At 43.1% G+C, this 19,995-nt stretch overlaps 1 protein-coding gene across 1 annotated transcript; it reads right to left on the bottom strand.

Annotated features, from left to right (window-relative positions):
• Window positions 1-4,583: 4,583 nt before the first annotated feature.
• On the bottom strand, window positions 4,584-19,874 carry LOC138982084 (O-phosphoseryl-tRNA(Sec) selenium transferase-like). The gene is made up of 11 exons (XM_070355308.1): window positions 19,782-19,874; window positions 19,518-19,646; window positions 18,989-19,143; window positions 17,638-17,756; window positions 11,002-11,160; window positions 10,396-10,549; window positions 10,105-10,207; window positions 9,739-9,868; window positions 8,808-8,993; window positions 8,163-8,253; window positions 4,584-5,769 (listed from the first exon to the last, which is right to left on the bottom strand). The coding sequence occupies exons 2-11, from the start codon at window positions 19,629-19,631 to the stop codon at window positions 5,493-5,495; spliced, it is 1,488 nt and encodes a 495-aa protein (XP_070211409.1). The 5' UTR covers window positions 19,632-19,646; window positions 19,782-19,874; the 3' UTR covers window positions 4,584-5,492.
• Between the last annotated feature and the right edge of the window lie 121 nt (window positions 19,875-19,995).

Here is a 19,995-nt window from a genome sequence, read left to right as displayed (position 1 = left end):
CATTGTAAATTATGTTCTTCTTTTTCTGCGTTCGTGGGCTGAAACTCCCACGTACACTCGTGTTTTTTGCACGAGTGGAATTTTACGTGTATTACCATTTTTTACCCCGCCATTTAGGCAGCCATACGCCGTTTTCGGAGGAAGCATGCTGGGTATTTTCGTGTTTCTATAACCCACCGAACTCTGACATGGATTACAGGATCTTTTTCGTGCGCACTTGGTCTTGTGCTTGCGTGTACACAAGGGGGTGTTCGGACACCGAGGAGAGTCTGCACACAAAGTTGACTCTGAGAAATAAATCTCTCTCGCCGAACGTGGGGACGAACTCACGCTGACAGCGGCCAACTGGATACAAATCCAGCGCGCTACCAACTGAGCTGCATCCCCGCCCTGTAAATTATGTAAGCTTGGCATTCATTTGAGTAGTTGATATGGTATGTTTATAAACTGCAACACAGAATTAGGTGAAAGACGAGGGCTTGAGTTGAGGGTGATGTTTATGTGGGCTTCTTGGTGATAATGTAATTGTCTGTGACTGTCTGTTGAAAATTGCACCAGAATTCAACTAAATTAGATGACAGAAATAAATTTGCTGGAAAAATGTTTGCATTTTTGGCTCACGAAGTGTAGCCTATGCGATCGTAACTTTGTCTGTCTGTGCGTTTGTGCGTGTGTGTGTGTGTGTGTGTGTGTGTGTGTGTTTGTGCGTGTGTATGTCTGTGGTAGAAACTTTAACATATCCGAGTCTATGTGTGAGTGGTTATCCAAGACTATGGATAAAGCTCGCATAAGATTACGTCACGGTCAAAAGTGTTTGACGTCAATTAATGCATCATGACGGCATGCCTCCCTGTAGTCTTTCTCTCTCGCGTGGTGTGTGTGGTCTCGGTCATTGTTATTTTGAACGGGCCGAGACTATTTGGCAGTCGTGTCCCTGTAAGTAGGCTACATGCAGACAGACAGATCTAGATCTAGTGTCTCTCTTTCTTGCACAGTGTCACCAATGCTTACTGTGTGTGTGGGTGTGTATGTGTGACGGAGTGATTGAGTTTGTGTTACTGTTTGTCTATTTCTTACGTGAGCCTTGAAGGCTTCGCCTCTTGTTAGTGTTCTTTCTTTATTTGGTGTTTAACGTCGTTTTCAACCGCGAAGGTTATATCGCGACGGGGAAAGGGGGGGAGATGGGATAGAGCCACTTGTTAATTGTTTCTTGTTCACAAAAGCACTAATCAAAAAATTGCTCCAGGGGCTTGCAATGTAGTACAATATATTACCTTACTGGGAGAATGCAAGTTTCCAGTACAAAGGACTTAACATTTCTTACATACTGCTTGACTAAAATTTTTACAAACATTGACTATATTCTATACAAGAAACACTTAACAAGGGTAAATGGAGAAACAGAATCCGTTAGTCGCCTCTTACGACATGCTGAGGAGCATCGGGTAAATTCTTCCCCCTAACCCGCGGGGGGTCATTTTTAGTGTCCTTATTCATGCCATTTATCCGATTTCTGTTGAACAAAACGTTGGCACTATTGATAAGCTTTCCTAAAACTGATGAAAAGATAACTAAAGACGGGGTTTGATTGATGCCTACCATACAACAGTTGTATTATCTTTTAGGGGTGGAAAGCAAGGGGACCGTTTGTGTTTTGTTGTTGTTTTTGTGTGTGTTTGTTTTCTTTTTCTTTTTATAATATTTTTGTTTGCGTTTATTAAACATTATCCCCCCGCGGGTTAGGGGGAAGAATTTACCCGATGCTCCCCAGCATGTCGTAAGAGGCGACTAACGGATTCTGTTTCTCCTTTTACCCTTGTTAAGTGTTTCTTGTATAGAATATAGTCAATGTTTGTAAAGATTTTAGTCAAGCAGTATGTAAGAAATGTTAAGTCCTTTGTACTGGAAACTTGCATTCTCCCCGTAAGGTAATATATTGCACTACGTTGCAAGTCCCTGGAGCAAATTTTTGATTAGTGCTTTTGTGAACAAGAAACAATTGACAAGTGGCTCTATACCATCTCCCCCCTTTTCCCGTCGCGATACCTTCGTGGTTGAAAACGACGTTAAACACCAAATAAAGAAAGACAGATTAAACATTACATGTTCACTAGTCTATTCCATTTCTGGTCTGAAACTGTGTGTCTTGATTCAATACTTTGCAACACAGACTGAGTAACTAAAGCAAAATAAAAATAAGTCGGTCAAGTATACATGCTGTACATTTTCTAGACAAGGAGATCCTGTCGAAAAGCACACACACATGCACATTCCTTTGTCACAAATATAATCGCAAAAGCATGTTGGCACAAGGTTTTTAAAATCAACAAGTATGATGTAAATGATCATCATGTCACTAAACTTTGCCCGACACACAACACACATACAAATACACACGTACACACATAGACACATGCACACATTCAGTTGTCACAAATATGGTAACAACAGTGTGGTTGCACAAGGTCTTTAAAGCAAACAATTACGATTGTAAATGATCATCATGATAGTAACATTTGCCTCACACACACACACACTCAGTTGTCACAAATAAAATAGCAACAGCATGTTTGCACAAAGATCTATAAACTGGGCAATTACGGTTGTAAATGATCATCATGTTGGTAAATTTTGCCTCGCACACACACACAGACACACATTCATTTGTCACAAATATGATAGCAACAACATGTTTTCACAAGGCCTTTAAAACCAGCAATTACATGTCAGTAAAGTTTGCCTGACACACACACATTCATGCACCACCAATACAACTACACATATAATTTAAAGTAAACAATGACAATTGTAAATGATCATCATGTCCGTAAACTTTGAGCCACATCCTGTTAGTAACAAGGGGCACTTTCTCCCATTCATAGTGACGGCACAATTCAAAAGGCAACTTATAACAAGCTGTACATTTAGCATGGAAATAAAAACAAAGCATTTTACTATGATAACAAACCAACTCTTCTTACACACACCAAGCACAAGATTGTTTGTATACATTTAAAAGCGCCTCCTGAAGCAGTTTTTGTGAATCAAAATCAACACTAAAAAAAAGGTATAAACACAGCTTTGCCCAATTTCAGTAAAAGAGGGATATTTCAGATTCCTATGTCTCGCACAGGCATGCATGCACACACATATTTCTTAAATGACGTTCACAACTTTTTGTCAATACAGCAGTCCCTCTCATGAACGGACACCCTTGGGCCCTGGCAAAACTGTCCGTACATTGCAGGTGTCCGGTCACGGGAGGGGTGACCACACCACCCCCTCCCCCGGGCCATACACTCGACTCACACAGAGACACACAAACAACAGGATTGAGTCTATGCTAATCACTTCTTGTGGCTACTAAACAATAACAATAAACTCCTAATAGTTCTTTAAACGTTTTGTAAAAAAGATTTGTTTGAAAAGTGTTGAAAAGAAGAGATAAAATAAATCCTCAAGGCAGTGAACACACTCACCATGCGCTGACATACGAAAGCAGCCACACAAACACAGTACAGAGGAGCGTGTGCAGATGCTTTGCAAGAATAAGCTTGAAAACCAGTTTGAATAAATAGCAGCAGATAGAGCTGCATGTCATAATCATGTAATTTATTTTTTTCTTGTCTGGCTTTATTGACTGCATGCCGATCATGTGGCATGGCAGTGACTTTTCACTCTTCAGTCGGAAATACACTGTACATAACACAGCTCCCACTCTCCCTCACTAATGCCTACCCCAAGCCGTGACAACTGATGCTTGGAAATTTTGTGGAAGAGTACACCTCTCTATTTCTCTACAATGCTCTTCCTGCTGACATGCAGTGACCCCACAGAGTTTAGCCAGCTAACCCTCCACCCCCCCCCCCTCCACCCCCACTTCCTCTCTCTCACTCCCTCCAGCCATGTACTGTTGGGGGCTGTGGCCAGAGAGGTGTCAGCTAATTGAGGCCAGCTGCACTGTTCACTCAGAGCAAAACCAGTTGACTGTGTCGTAACTTTTGACAAGGCAAGACAACTGAAGGGTTCATAGATTAGGCAACCGACTCACTGGTCAAGGCTGAGGGGAAACAAGAGTATCTTGTCAATGAAAGAGGTTACACACAGACACACGATGCTGAGAACTGTGGCCGGTTTTTCACTCACTTTCGCTCAGGACCTTCATCGACTGTGGTTTCTGTTGTTTACGTCCAACAGACAAGAATAAAGAGCTCAGTGCAGTTTCATGTTGGCATCTTCGCATGTACTCTTCACTCCTGACCAAAACTACCCCACCTCCTGATGGGTACATGTGCACTCAAGTTATCAGTGACTGTCATCACGCCATTGCGGCTGTGATCTTCGTACCAAGAGCCGGACTGCTCTGTTATCGATTTTGTTGTGGTGAAAATTTGACGATGGTCTGTCCGTACATTGGAGGTATGACCTGCTGTTGGGACCGAAAATGAGTGTCCGCGTCCACGTTTTGCAGGTGTCCGTTTAAGGGGGGGCAAATATAGAAGGAAAACACTCCGTGCCGAGCAAATGTGTCCGTACATGTCAGGTGTCCGCTCACGCCGGGGGCCGTACATTGCAGGGACTGCTGTACACCAAAAGGTGTGAACCACTTCTTGTGATGTAGCTTTGGTTTCAACCATGAATTATCAATATTCACTTTTCAGCTGTGATTTACAACTCCGCCCACCGACAACAGCATGACTCTTATTTTCATCTCAGTTCAGCTCTTGATCTTGTTGCGTATAACTCAAGTTTTCGTGAACACCTCGGATATAATGATATATATAATACATCAAATGTGTGGTACCAAAACCGTGATTATGAATATATTCTATAAAATGGGAATAGGGATAATAGTTTTGTTTTGTTTTTTTGTTTGTTCGTTCATGGGCTGAAACTCCCACGGCTTTTACGTGTATGACCGTTTTTACCCCGCCATTTAGGCAGCCATACGCCGCTTTCGGAGGAAGCATGCTGGGTATTTTCGTGTTTCTATAACCCACCGAACTCTGACATGGATTACAGGATCTTTTTTCGTGCGCACTTGTGCTTGCGAGTCTGCACACAAAGTTGACTCTGAGAAATAAATCTCTCGCCGAACGTGGGGACGAACTCACGCTGACAGCGGCCAACTGGATACAAATCCAGCGCGCTACCGACTGAGCTACATCCCCGCCCGGATAATAGTAAAATCTTTGAAAGGACAGCTGGGTGGCAGGACCTATGGCCATAATTATAGCACCTATACATGTACTTTGCATGATTTATTCTTGAACTACAAAGGTATTCTAATGTACTTGGCATGATTTATTCTAGGTTTACCAGTATCTTAAATACATATCTTTTTTAAAACAGAGGTGAATGCAGACATTCTAAACATTCACAAGCTGATCATGAATAGTTTCAATGATAAAGGTCAGTCTTGATCCATAATATACAACTTTTTTTTTTTTTTAAATTACAAATAAAATAAAAATTCCACAAAGAAATAGAAATCATTCATGGCCATCACCCTGCAGTCTAGAACTAGTCGTCTCGGAGTCTTTAATGGGAGGGTCGGCATCATTTACGGCACCACAGGTTTCAGACTTCACACCCTTGACTTTGGCCAGTACCTTCGTCAGCCTGCTAATGAAAGTGTCCACATCTGCTTTCGTCATGCCAACTGCAGCCGCAGCGGTGAGGTAGGCAGTGGGGTAACTGTTGCAGTGCGCACCAAAGTTCTGAAAGGTGTAGCCGCCAATTGTATTCTCCTTTCCAGGCGCCACAACTCTGTTGAACGTATTGCATGTCCATTTTTGACATTGATAACAGAACTGTAAATTTGCTAACTATTCTACAAACCTGTCAAATGTACATTTATGCAGCACGGACCCTTATTTGTAGGAAGCATACATTTCAAACAAAACCAAATTCAGCCCCGTTATTTTTGTTTCTCTTGTTTTAAGATGAGATTGCAAAGGTTTCAGATTGTCAGAAAATTTGTACACAATGATCTTGTAGTATGGCTGTCTTCTTGAAAGAGCCCTGCTTACTGTTTTGTATTTCAATATTCAGTGTGTACCTTTGCTGTCAGTGTGCGAGTGTTAAATGTTTTATGTATGCTGGAGCGTTAAAGTAAAAGTGAAGGTTCGCCTTAAGGGAACTTTTGTTTGTTTGTTTGTTTGTTTTGTTTGCTTAACGCCCAGTCCACCACGAAAGGTGATATCAGGGCGGTGCTGCTTTGACATTTAACGTGCGCCACACACAAGACAGAAGTCGCAGCACAGGCTTCATGTCTCACCCAGTCATATTATTCTGACACCGGACCAACCAGTCCTAGCACTAACCCCATAATGCCAGACGCCAGGCGGAGCAGCCACTAGATTGCCAATTTTAAAGTCTTAGGTATGACCCGGCCGGTGTTCGAACCCACGACCTCCCGCTCACTGGGCGGACGCCTTACCCCTAGGCCACCGTGTTGCGGTCTTAAGGGAACTGTTTCTGTGACGACACTTGTGACTGGTCATTTATTGACAGATTCAACTCTACTTTAAGTCTACTACTTTGTAATTCAATGATAATTCTGAGACTTCATAAAGAAGGAAAATCCCAAACAGTATGTCTTCACAGCAAAATTAGAGATGGATATGTACGCATATCTTCGATGGAAGGCCAATTACATTTACAAGTTTCATTCCTTATCTCTGGCAAAAGACTTGTACAGTAGAACCCCCCTGTTAACATCTCCAAAACTCTGAGAAAATCAGGCCTTAAAAAGGAGGGAGTCTTAAAATGGAGGGAGTCTTAAAATGGAGGGAGTCTTAAAATGGAGGGAGTCTTAAAATGGAGGCAAATTTGCAGAGTTTATAAAAAGAAAAAAGAAAAACAAGTCGCGTAAGGCGAAATTACTACATTTAGTCAAGCTGTGGAACTCACAGAATGAAACTGAACGTAGTCCGCCGCTAGTGCAAAAGGCAGTGAAAGTGACGTGCCTGTTTGGCGCGGTAGCGATTGCGCTGTGCTTCATAGCACGCTTTACTGTACACCTCTCTTCGTTTTAACTTTCTGAGCGTGTTTTTAATCCAAACATATCATATCTATATGTTTTTTTTAATCAGGAACCGACAAGGAATAAGATGAAATAGTTTTTAAAACGATTTCGGAAATTTAATTTTGATCATAATTTTTATATTTATAATTTTCAGAGCTTGTTTTTAATCCAAATATAACATATGTATATGTTTTTGGAATCAGAAAATGACGAAGAATAAGATGAAATTGTTTTTGGATCGTTTAATAAAAAAATAATTTTAATTACAAGTTTCCGATTTTTAATGACCAAACTTACTCATTAGTTTTTAAGCCACCAAGCTGAAATGCAATACCAAACCCCGGGCTTCGTCGAAGATTGCTTTGCCAAAATTTCAATCAATTTGATTGAAAAATGAGGGTGTGACAGTGCCGCCTCAACTTTTACAAAAAGCCGGATATGACGTCATCAAAGGTATTTATCGAAAAAATGAAAAAAACGTCCGGGGATATCATACCCAGGAACTCTCATGTCAAATTTCATAAAGATTGGCCCAGTCTGAATCGCTCTACACACACAGACAGACAGACAGACACACACACACACATACACCACGACCCTCGTCTCGATTCCCCCCTCTATGTTAAAACATTTAGTCAAAACTTGACTAAATGTAAAAAGCAAGGTTTTAAAAAGGAGAAAGGGCGGGGATGTAGCTCAGTCGGTAGCACGCTGGATTTGTATCCAGTTGGCCGCTGTCAGCGTGAGTTCGTCCCCACGTTCGGCGAGAGATTTATTTCTCAGAGTCAACTTTGTGTGCAGACTCTCCTCGGTGTCCGAACACCCCCGTGTGTACACGCAAGCACAAGACCAAGTGCGCACGAAAAAGATCCTGTAATCCATGTCAGAGTTCGGTGGGTTATAGAAACACGAAAATACCCAGCATGCTTCCTCCGAAAACGGCGTATGGCTGCCTAAATGGCGGGGTAAAAAAACGGTCATACACGTAAAATTCCACTCGTGCAAAAAACACTAGTGTACGTGGGAATTTTAGGCCACGAACGCAGAAGAAGAAAAAAAAAAAAGGAGAAACTCTTAAATCGTTGGGTCTTAAAATGGGGGTTCCACTGGACATGTACATCTATTATCATACCTTGTGCCTGACACAAAGCGTGTGAACAGCATGGAGCCTATTTCTGTCGCTAGCTTTCCATCAGAATCATTCTCCAAGGACAACGTGATTCCTGAAAAAGCACAAGAAATTAATCAATCTTTGCCGGTGCTTTGGCAACATCAGGCAAGACATAATTTGACCATAACACACGACTTTGCTTGTAGAGCTTTTCCGGATTCATGTAAAGGTCCAAATTTGACGTTACAGTGGTACATTCTTTTTTAAAACCTCAACAATTCTTAAATTTAGGTCTTAAGAGAAAACAGTCATATAATGGAGGTTAGTTTACTACTACTATAAAGAGAACATCTCAGAAAATAAGGCCTAAAAGTACAGGAAGCTTTAAAATTGGAGGGTCATATCGGAGGTTTGATTGTACATGTAGTACAGCGGAACTTTGCAATACCACCAGCAACGATGGAAAATCAGGTCTTAAATGGGAGATAGTCTTAAAATGGAGGTAAATTTAGATAGGTTGTCAACAGACAATCTGGCCCATGGATTGTCAGTTTCACAAAAAGCAGGGGTATTTACTCTTTCACATCCCATACAAACCGACAAGAGTCATTTTCAGAATTCATCTATTGGAGGGTCTGAAAACAGAAGTTTCATCGCACTCCCTACCCATAGAGATGGGGTTTCCACGAGTGTTGAGGAGGCGTTCTTCTGCGTTTGCAGCGCAAACAGACAGGTTGTGCTGGAGGTACTCGAACATCTCCTTTCTGTCTGCCAGAAGTTTCTTGTAGCCGCTGGACCCCAGTGACAGCAAGGTGATCAGCAGATCCATGGAAGGGGTAGCTGAGGCGCGCCCTGCATTGCACAATAACTGTTAACAATTTAAGTTAAAAAGTACCTTCTTTCTAAAAATAATAATAATAATAATAATAAACACTTATTAATTGCCCCTTCTCGACAGAGCTCACGGCGACACACAATAGCAACACACACACACACCCACACTTTCTCATTTAACCTATCACGTCAGCTACAACAGATCTGACCAGGCTTTCACCTGGGATAATAATAATAATAAATCACTTTTCTATAGCGCCAGTCGCGATAACAGCTCCATGCGCTTTACAATTCTAATACAAGAAACATAAAAACCACACACAGAAATGCAACCTATACTAACATAGCAATAAGACTAAGCACAGTCAACAACAGCACACAAATCTGTGGACATAAGTGCATCCTTCAACTGGAATGAACAACAACATTCAAACGGAGGAATACTTTCTGTGCAGAATGGGATATTTTTGTTGAATTATCTCGCAACAAAATCTGGACAGATCTGTGATGACCAGTTGACATGATCGATCATTCTCACAATGCAGAGCTTGGAGGAGGCACATATCGTATTGCAACAGATTATCTGTTTCAAGAAGGACAACTCAAAATAGGCTCATTACAAAATAAATTATAGATATCATTGAGGAAATACGAATCTGAAGAGGAAAGGAAATGTATACTACAGAGAAATTGCAGAATTCAACTAATTTGCATTTTCATAAAGTCGTGTTTTTTTCAACAGACAATCCTGAATCATAGTTACCTGGATATGTCTTCCCAATGAGTTCAACAAATTCTTTATCAAAGCCGGCGATAATGGAACCTCCCACAGGTACCATGAAATTCTTGTCCGTGCTCTGTACAAAGGCGTCCAATCTCCCCACTCTTGCTGCCTGTTTAACAAACAAGAATATTATTACAAGACAGATTCGTTAGACATGTAATCAGCGAAATGTCATGTGGAAAAAAAACTCTGTTTCACAACCAAGTCTGAATAGCAGGCAATGTTTGCATTGCTTATTCTGTTACCCTAAAAAAAGAATTACAAAAATTAAATCTGTCTGTCTGTCTGTCTGTACAGCCAAAGAGAGAAAACATTCAGAAAACAATAAATACAAGGCCTTCTTACTTGCTGAAGAAGATGCGTGCACTTTGAAGACTGCAGACCATAGGCATTGTTGACTATGTGAGGAATGTCTTTGGTCTTGCACAATGTTGCTATTTCTTCCAATCTGATACAAATACAGTACAATATATAGTACAATTATAAAGTCCACATAGAACAGCCATTCACTCTGGGGGTACTTTAGTTTGTTTACCAGTTTGTGTATGTAAACACACATTAAAACACACACACACACACACACCCCACCACCACCACTACCAGCAAACTTTTAACCTGAGATTTGTACAGACTTACTTATCAGGAACGCGAGGAGCAAAACAGCTGGTGGTAGACATCACACACAGAATGTTCTGGGCACCCAGTTCCTCGATCTTGTTGCTCAGAGCTTCCAGGTCTGTGCACAGTTCGTCTCCCTCCAATCGATTTTCTATTATCACCGGTGTGAAACCTAGCACAAAAGACAAATAAAAAATTAAAAAATAACAACAAAAGAAAAAAAAGTAAAAAGTAAATCATGCTGTTTCTAGGCATCTAAACCACAAGTGTGTTTTTTTGTTGGTCTGTCCATACATCCATGGAATGCATGGGTAAATTCTAAGGTACAATTTTTTTTTTACCTTCACCGGATCACGCTTTGGACTACACAGTCCGGATGATGTGGGTCGTGTATGACCCATACTTTCCAAAGAAGGATTCAACGTAAGAAGTATGGGTCGTACACGACCCATGCCATCCGAATAGGAATAAAGGTTTTGCAGCCGCTTTGCAGAGTATGGGTCGTACACGACCCACGCCATCCGAATAAGGATAAACAGCGTACAATTCTGTACGTAATCTGTGTGCCTATCTTTGCCATGGCGTGTGGTCACAAATGAAATGCACAAAAACTGTTAGGGTTACCTGCAGTAATCATGGACTTGAAGCAGGACTTTTGGTCAATGCGAGGCCACAAAATATATTTGGCCTCTGGACGCTTCAGACGCAGAGTTGACATGCACAACACAAGAGCCATTCCCGTCGCCATGGGAACAACAAAACAACTAGCTGCTGACTGTACACCTGCACAGGAACAGGAGAAAATTCAATTCAATACAATACAATTTAATACAGTTGTAATAGTTTGGTGTTATGTGTTTATATTCGGAGGCTAGTCGTAGGGTCACACTCTCAGCCACATCAGTATAACATCAGACGAATGTCTATCACTAAGTTTATTCATTAAAGTATAGAGCATAAGATATAAGCAGCATACAGTAACAGAGCTGAGCACAGAGTGAAACTCATTAGCATAAGGATACTGTGCTGGAAGAAGCTTAGGGTGCACAATGTACTCTTATTCTAATTGATACCAGACCGTGGGAAGAGGTCTGAGATATAACAGTGAGGAGAGGCTGGGTGGTGGCACAGTTGCTAGTACTACATCCCCTCTCTTTTGGAAAGCAAGTATAACACACTGTACAAATCTCGAACATAGTGTCACTTCTTACTAAGTAACATAGGATAACCTACAACCACAAAAGATATTATATTATCAACACCAAGGGTGATAGGAACTGTTCTTAGACTGTTTTCACAAGAGTCGTGGTTGCAGTGGTTGAGGACACAGAAACGCTACTAGCAAGTGTCTTGGAAACTGTTGGTGCTGGTTGGCACTGTTCTGCATTATATTAGTGTCACAGATTAGATCGTAGAATACTTTCTTGAAACCAGGAGACAGTCATAATTGAAAGTAATGTCTGGAAGAGTCACACAGTACTTTGACTTTGTTCAGTCAGTTCTTTGACTTTTTTCTTCTTACCAGTTTGTTTCAACTACGGTTAGAAAATTACATTGAAAATTACATACTACTTTCTACACATAAAACAACATAAACATATACATTGACAACACTTCACATGTGTCTGTGTGTGAGGATTGTATTGTTGTGTGATTATAAATGTATGTACATGTATGTGTATGTGTGTTTCTCCTCTTCTTCAGGAAAACTTGCTGTCTTCATGCATGCTCTTCTTTCTTCTTTCTTGCAAGTACTTCTGTTAGCTACATTGTTTGAATGAGTCGCTGTGGTTGTTGTGTGTGTCTGTTGGATCGTCGAAGGGTTGTTGGAACTGTCGACTCGGTGTTGTCACTGCGTTGGGGTGTGTTGTTCACAGGTTGTGGGGTGTCTTGGCGAGGCGGTCTGAGACTGGCATCTTGTTGTTGGTCTGCCCAGGTGAGGCGTTTCTGCATGGTGGGCAGGTCTCGCAGCTGTCTTCTGTTGCGGCGGTAGATGCCACCATTGGGTGTCCGGATGGTGTATGATCTTGGTTCAGGCCTCTTGTTGACGACAGTTGCTGGTATCCATGTGCCGTTGTTTTCTTGCATCTGAACCTTCTGGCCTGTGTGGAGTGGAGGAAGGTCTCGGGCTGAACGATCGTGGTATTTTTTTTGAGTTTGTTGACGGACTTGAAGATTCCTGCGCGCTTTCCTGTTGTATGGAGTGGGTTTGGCCAGGTGTGGGAGATTGGACTGGAGATTGCGGGAGTAGAGGAGTTCAGCAGGAGAAGGGAGCGAACTGTCAATGGGGGTGGTGCGGAGACAAAGCATTGCCAGGTCTGGGTCAGAGTTGCTCTGCTTTGCTTTGAGCAATGTCTTCTTGGCTGTCTGCACCATGCGTTCCGCAAATCCGTTGGACTGGGGGTATCTTGGAGAACTGGTGACATGTTGGAATCCCCATTCTGCTGAGAATGTTGAGAACTCGTTAGAGTCATATTGTGGTCCGTTGTCTGATATGACCTTTGTAGGTATTCCGTGTTCGCTAAACAGCTGTTTCAGTGCTGTGATGACTGAAGTGCTGCTTGGCTGAGCGGGTAGGCGTCTGATGAAAGGCATCTTGGAGAAGTAGTCTGAGACTAAGATGTATTCCTTTCCGTCAAAATGAAATAGGTCTGTGCCGACGTTTTGCCAAGGTCTGGTTGGAACGTCGTGGGGGAGGAGAGTTTCTGCCTGCTGGCTGTTTAGGTTGCTTTGGCAGACGTTGCATCTCTTCACCCAGTCATCAATGTGTGCATTGATTCCACGCCAGTAGACGCAAGTCTTGGCGCGAAGCTTGCATTTTTCACTTCCTTGATGACCAGCATGAATGTTCTGCAGTATGTATGCTTGCATCGCTGCCGGTATGATGATTCGATCTCCTTTGAGCACCAAATCATCCTCCACACTTAGTTCATCTTTGCATGACCAGTAGTCTCGCAGTCGTTTGGGCAGAAGTTTTGCGTTATCTGGCCACCCATCGATGATGGTGTCTCTCAATGCTGCAAGGTCAGGGTCGGCATCTGTTTTCTGCCGTAGCTCCTGAAGCCTGTCAGATGAAAACTGGACTGCGTAGATGGACTGCTCCAGGCTGATTGATTTACCGGGTGTCGGGTTAAGTCTGGAGAGACTGTCAGCAAGGATCATCTCTTTTCCGGGGCGATATTGGATGGTGACGTCATAGTGTTGTAACTGTAACATCATTCGCTGCAAGCGAGGTGGAGTACTAGCTAGGCTTTTCTTCTGCACCTGTTCCAGGGGTTTGTGGTCACTTTCGACCACAAAGTGTTTTCCATAGATGTACGTATGGAATCGCGTGCATCCAAAGACGACAGCAAGAAGTTCACGTTCAATGTTCGCATAGCGTTGTTCTGTGTCGGTCAGGGCCTTGCTGGCGAACGCTATGGGTTTGCCGTCTTGTAATAGGGCTGCTCCAACTCCGATTTTCGATGCGTCGACCTGTATGGTCGTCTTCTTGGATACGTCGAAGAAGGAGAGGGCTGTGTCTTTGCAGATTGATGCTTTGAGGTCGTCGAATACTTTCTGCAACGAGCTGTTCCACTCAAAGTTGACTCCTTTCTTGGTCAATGCACGGAGGGGTGCTGTCTTGTCGGACAGTTTGGGGATGAAAGGAGACATGAACTGAACTATGCCAAGGGAGCGCTGAACATCAGTGACGGACTTTGGGGCTGGCAAGGCCTGGATCTCTGAGCATTTGTCTGGATCAGGATGGACTCCTTCTAGGTCATAGATCATCCCAAAGAATTTGATTTGAGATGTCTTGATGTGGCATTTGTCGCTGTTGAAGACGAGTCCACATTTTCTTGCCACGTCCATCAGATGGTTAAGGTTCCTGTCGTGGTCCTCTTCATCCTTGCCATGAACAATGACGTCATCGGTGATTCCGATGGTACCAGGACACTGGCTGAGGATGCGGTCCATGGCTTGCTGGAATGCATCTTGGCTCACGTTGAGGCCAAAGGGAAGACGATTGAAGCGGAATCGGCCAACAGGGCTGTTGAAGGTGGTGAGCATGGAGGATTCTTCATCAAGTTTGATGGCCCAATATCCGTGTTTGGCGTCGAGTTTGCTGAAAACCTTGGAGCCACTGAGGCGATTGGTGATCTCCTCGATTGTAGGGGTCTTGTGGTGAGTCCTCTTGATGCACTGATTCAGTGCTCTGGGATCCAGGCACACACGCAGACCGCCACTAGCCTTCCTGCTGAAAGCTAGTGCGTTAACCCAGTCTGTGGGCTCCGTGACGGGGGTGATTACGCCAATGTTCTCCATCTTCTTCAGCTCCGATTTGATTTCATCTAGAAGCTGGATGGGATACTTGCGTGGAGGCTGCACCACTGCTTGGGCTCCCTCCTTGAGCGTGATGTGTAGCTCACCTTCAAAGTTGCCTATACCCTCAAATCTGTCAGGGTATGTACGCTCCAGGTCACTGGCGTTCTTGACTGGCTTCAGTGCTGGTGCTGCTGCTGTTTGAATGGCGCAGTGAACGGTGACCAGCTTCAGCTGTCTGCTGCTGGGTAGTCCCAGGATGGCTGGACCGTTGCTGTCTGTGACAAAAAATTCTGCGTCATGCCATTCTGTTTTCTTGAATTTGCATTGGATCGTGATGACTCCAAATTGCTTGATGAGTGTCCCGTTGTACGCTTGTAGTACAGTGCGACGTAGTTCTGTGGCGCCTGTTGCCGGGAAACCCTCATGGTTGAGCTGCTCGGGAAACATTCGCCGATAGATGCGGAGTGGGAGTATGTTTCCCTGTGCTCCCGTGTCCACCTTTACTCTAAGGGATGCTGGCATCGAATACTTGATGTCCAGGCTGGCGTATAGCTCATCCCGGTTGTCCCCGTTATTTGTCTCTATGCTAGAGAAATCCAGGCAGGCGAAGTCGTCAGTAGGGTCATCATCGCTGATGTCTTGCACTGCGTTGATGCGTTTCCTGCCGCCTTGCTGGTGGCCAGGTCTACCGCGTCGCCGCCCTCGGGGTTTGTGTTGTTTAAGACTCTGTGCAGCATGTCCAGGTCTGTCTGTGCTACCGCTGGTGCTCGAGCGGCATACCTTCTGCCAGTGGTTGGGCCTGAGGCATTTTGAGCACTTAGTGCCGTAGGCTGGGCATTGTCGAGGTGGGTGTTTTCCACCGCAGTTGCCGCATGCTCTGCTGTCCTTTGCTCTGATGGCGTCTATGGTCGAGCCTGTAGCTGTCAATTCCTGCATTTGACGCATATGGTTCGCTGTAGCCTCGTGTGACTTTGCTAGTTCTAGGGCTGTAGCGAGGGTCAGGGTGCTGTCCCGAGAGAGGAGTTCACGCTGGACAGTGGAAATAGATGTCCCAGCGATAAGTCGCTCTAAAACTCTCTCATCTTCTGCGGCTTTGTCAGTATACTTGCATTTGATGGCCTTTGTTCTGCATCTTGTGCAAAAATCTTCTACCGACTCCCCTGTCCGTTGCGTCAGTCGCTGCATTTCTAGCCGATGAATGCGGAAATTTTGTGGTGGTTGGAGTAGCTGCAGTCTGTCCCAGATGTTTTTGGGGTCTTCGAGCTGTTCGACAGTGAGGTTCCATGTGTTGAGTAGACGTAAACCCTCACTGCCAAGCCACAACATGATGTAGTTGTGTTGCAGTTTTTTCTCAGTGTTTTTCACTTTAAACCACAGGTCGCAGAGCTGCTTAAAATCTTGGAGTGATTGTGCCTTGTCATCTGATGACCAGTCCATCTTTGGGCGTGGCAATGGTGCATCAGCCATGTTGGTTGTGTGTGCGTGGTAAAATTGAGAAAGATACCACTTACCGGATTGTGCGGAGTGACGGTTACGGAGTCGATGATGTATCCGTGTACAGCACTAGCATTACTGTCTGTCAGAGACACAGTCACTGGTGGTCAGGATAGTGTCCAGGATAATTATTCAGTAATCCAGTTGAAGACAGGGAATGACACAGTTACTAATGGTTAGTCACTGTTCCAGACTCACATAGATCACAATCACAGTCACAAAGTTCCAGGTAGTACAGTTCCGATGATCAGAAGCTGTCAGTGTCACACACACAAAAGCTGGCACAGAAAACACTTGTAAGTTGTAAGATGTTCACACTGGGGCACCAGAGCTGCCACCATGTAATAGTTTGGTGTTATGTGTTTATATTCGGAGGCTAGTCGTAGGGTCACACTCTCAGCCACATCAGTATAACATCAGACGAATGTCTATCACTAAGTTTATTCATTAAAGTATAGAGCATAAGATATAAGCAGCATACAGTAACAGAGCTGAGCACAGAGTGAAACTCATTAGCATAAGGATACTGTGCTGGAAGAAGCTTAGGGTGCACAATGTACTCTTATTCTAATTGATACCAGACCGTGGGAAGAGGTCTGAGATATAACAGTGAGGAGAGGCTGGGTGGTGGCACAGTTGCTAGTACTACAACAGTGGAATCCCCCATTTAAGATCCCCCAATTGAAGGCTCCCTCCCTTTTTAAGATCCTGTTTTCTCAGACTTTCTGTCTATATAACCTCTATAAATTTACCCAATTTTCAAGACTCCTTCCTTTTTAAGAGCTAATTATCTCAGATTTGTGCAACATAAATAAATGTGTCTTTTGGCTCTACGCACAAATATCCCATCACATACAATCACAGTCCTTACATAAGAATCACAAGACCAAAACATATAACAAATCATGAATATTTGCACAAATGTGTCAAAATCAACACCCATCTATACCCACTCCTTTGTGGCTTCGATTTCATCATTACATAGTCAAGCAAAATGTGACTTTTTATTTTAGTCTTTATTCATTCTCAGAGAAATATGGGAAAGGGTGTCATCTATTGCATTGCCTTATGTTAATTTTACCTTTGTTGATGCAGCAAATAGTCTTAAATCATCCTATTTTGAAAGAAGCTTGTTTAAAAGATTTGTAAAAACAAATCTTCTAAATTTTGCTACCCTCAATAAAATACTTCCTTGTAAGCAATATACTCTTAGAGAAAGAATTATGTCTTTTTTTTAATTGTCCACTGTCAGATGTACCTGTGTATACAGTGGTACCTGTAATGTAAGGCCCATATGATGAGAGGACTCCTCTCATGAAAGGACATATCTTGCTGTCGTCTATTGTCTCCACCAACATTTAATTACCCTTCATGACGGGCCACCTGCAATGAAAGGACACTTTGGGCTGGTCCCAAGGGTGTCCTTTCTTTGCAGGTACCACTGTACTGCCATATGTATACCTGTCAGCCTGATGACGTCCAGAGCAAGACTGTTGGTCACTTTCATTAATACACTAGAGCCTGCCGCTTTAGGTTGCACTGCAGTGATGTCCCCTGAACGCCCAATTCCATGGCCAAGCCTGCAAGGTAAATGAATCAGGCTTAATATTGAATTATGGACGGGGATGTAGCTCAGTCGGTAGCGCGCTGGATTTGTATCCAGTTGGCCGCTGTCAGCGTGAGTTCGTCCCCACGTTCGGCGAGAGATTTATTTCTCAGAGTCAACTTTGTGTGCAGACTCTCATCGGTGTCCGAACACCCCCGTGTGTACACGCAAACACAAGACCAAGTGCGCACAAAAAAGATCCTGTAATCCATGTCAGAGTTTGGTGGGTTATAGAAACACGAAAATACCCAGCATGCTTTCCCCGAAAGCGGCGTATGGCTGCCTAAATGGTGGGGTAAAAACAGTCATACACGTAAAATTCCACTCGTGCAAAAAAACACGTAGTGTACGTGGGAGTTTCAGCCCACGATCGCAGAAGAAGATATTGAATTACAGTCGAACCCCCCTTTTAAGACTAATCCCCCATTTCAAGACTTCTTCCATTTTAAAGACCTTGTTTTCCAAGATTTTCTCTTCACGGAGTCTGTAAATTAACTTCCATTTTAAGACTTCCTCCTTTTTTAAAACCTCATTTTCTCATATTGTTTTAGGTCTTAAAATGGGGGGTTCCACTGTATCTGAAAAGCTTTCACAACACCTTTGGTATGGTTTTAGGTTAATTGCACCGCAGTGATCGGTGTACCCTGATTAACATTAACAAATCCCATGGCCAAGCCTGCAAGGTGAATGAGTCAGGCTGGATTTTAAATTATCAGCAAGCTTTCATAACGCTTACGCCATTTACAAAATCTTCCAATCTGAGCACAGGCATGCATACATAACCACGCAACACACAGTCAGCTGGACACACATCTTCTTCAAAATAATGAGGAAATCCCTGTACAAGGGCAACTATCCTCAATTCGGTTGGTGCGCCTAATTTCCCTAGGGTGAAAGAGAAAGTGGATAGTGTGCCTATGAAAATAAAAACAGGGGTGGGTTGGTAGGCAAGCTTTTGCTTTTTCGCGATTTTCTGTGGCGCCCAATTTCAGGCCCTGGGCTTAGGGGCTAGCCTACCACCCAGTGCTACCTATAGCGCAGCAACTGGGCCCCAACGAAACAAACAGGACGAACACATGCACAGACACACAGAGCCTGGCCTAGCTGCCCTCAAATCTGAGAGCTCTACTAGTGAACTACTCTTATTATGAAGGTTGCTAGTTGTATGAGGAGGAATTGCATTAAAAAACAAACATATAACGGTACCTGTAATGGCGCCGAGCAACAAGTTGTGAAGCGATGCGTGCTTCTCTCTCTCCCACACCACAGTTTCCAGGGAAGTTGTTACTGTCCATGATGGCAAGCTCTTGAAGTAACATCTCTATTGTCTGGTCATCCCAACCTTCCGCTGGCAGTTTGCGCTGTTACAACATACATTTATTCGCAAGAATCGAGAAATACTGAAGTTTGTGGATTTATTTACAAAGTCCCAAAGTTCTATAATTATAGATTTTTGTCGCAAAACGTAGGACATATTAACAGTGTTAATAACACAAGGGCCTTAAGCTACCAGGTTAAAGACAAAGGAACACTACAAAACCATGATGACAGTCAAATGTGAGGTGATGACAGTTGGTGGACGAGTTTATGATCAGGTCAAAGTGTGGTGGGTTTCCTACCCGTATTCACCCACCAGTTCATGTTAGCAGTAGCATGATTGAGGATCACAACAGTAATTTATATAAATGACAACAAATTGAACAATGAAAATCAAAACAAAAATATAAATATTTACATGCTGCAAGAGGTGTTTTATCTTGTTCTCATGCGCATGTCTGGCTTGTTCTCCTTGGGCGATGTAGGCAGCAGGTACCATCTGCTCACAAAGACTTCTCGCCTCCGGGTCCATTTTTGTCAAAGAAAACTGAAGCAGATGAAACAAAACGATAATGAGTTACAGACAGACAAAGAGGCAAAAAATGCCCTAAAAAGAAAAACTTTTTTTTTTATTCTCAAGTTACATGCACATACAATGCAACGTGAATGAGATGTAACTTACGGCTAAGTCCTCGTTTTGACAGGTAAGGAAAAATCTGTCGTTTTTTACTGGGGAAAACTTGAGGCGGACATCATTTTCGTCTGCTTTCACCGGAAGCTGTACTTATGCAAGGGAGATCACTTCAACACTCTCATTTATTTCCTTCTAAAATGCATTTTAATGTCAATGTATGCTTTGTTTTAGTAATCAAGAATTAATATCAAATAAAAAGTCT

Source organism: Littorina saxatilis, linkage group LG12, assembly GCF_037325665.1.
Source record: "Littorina saxatilis isolate snail1 linkage group LG12, US_GU_Lsax_2.0, whole genome shotgun sequence".
NCBI lineage: Eukaryota > Metazoa > Mollusca > Gastropoda > Littorinimorpha > Littorinidae > Littorina > Littorina saxatilis.
This window is presented reverse-complemented; position numbering and strand designations above follow the sequence as displayed.

Coding starts and splice junctions, on each gene's coding strand:
- LOC138982084 (XM_070355308.1), bottom strand. CDS start 19,631: ATGGACCCGGAGGCGAGAAGTCTTTGTGAGCAGATGGTACCTGCTGCC. Junction 8,994..9,738: donor CATTGGGAAGACATATCCAG/GTAACTATGATT, acceptor TGTGCAATGCAG/GGCGCGCCTCAGCTACCCCT. Junction 5,770..8,162: donor CGCTTTGTGTCAGGCACAAG/GTATGATAATAG, acceptor TACGTTCAACAG/AGTTGTGGCGCCTGGAAAGG.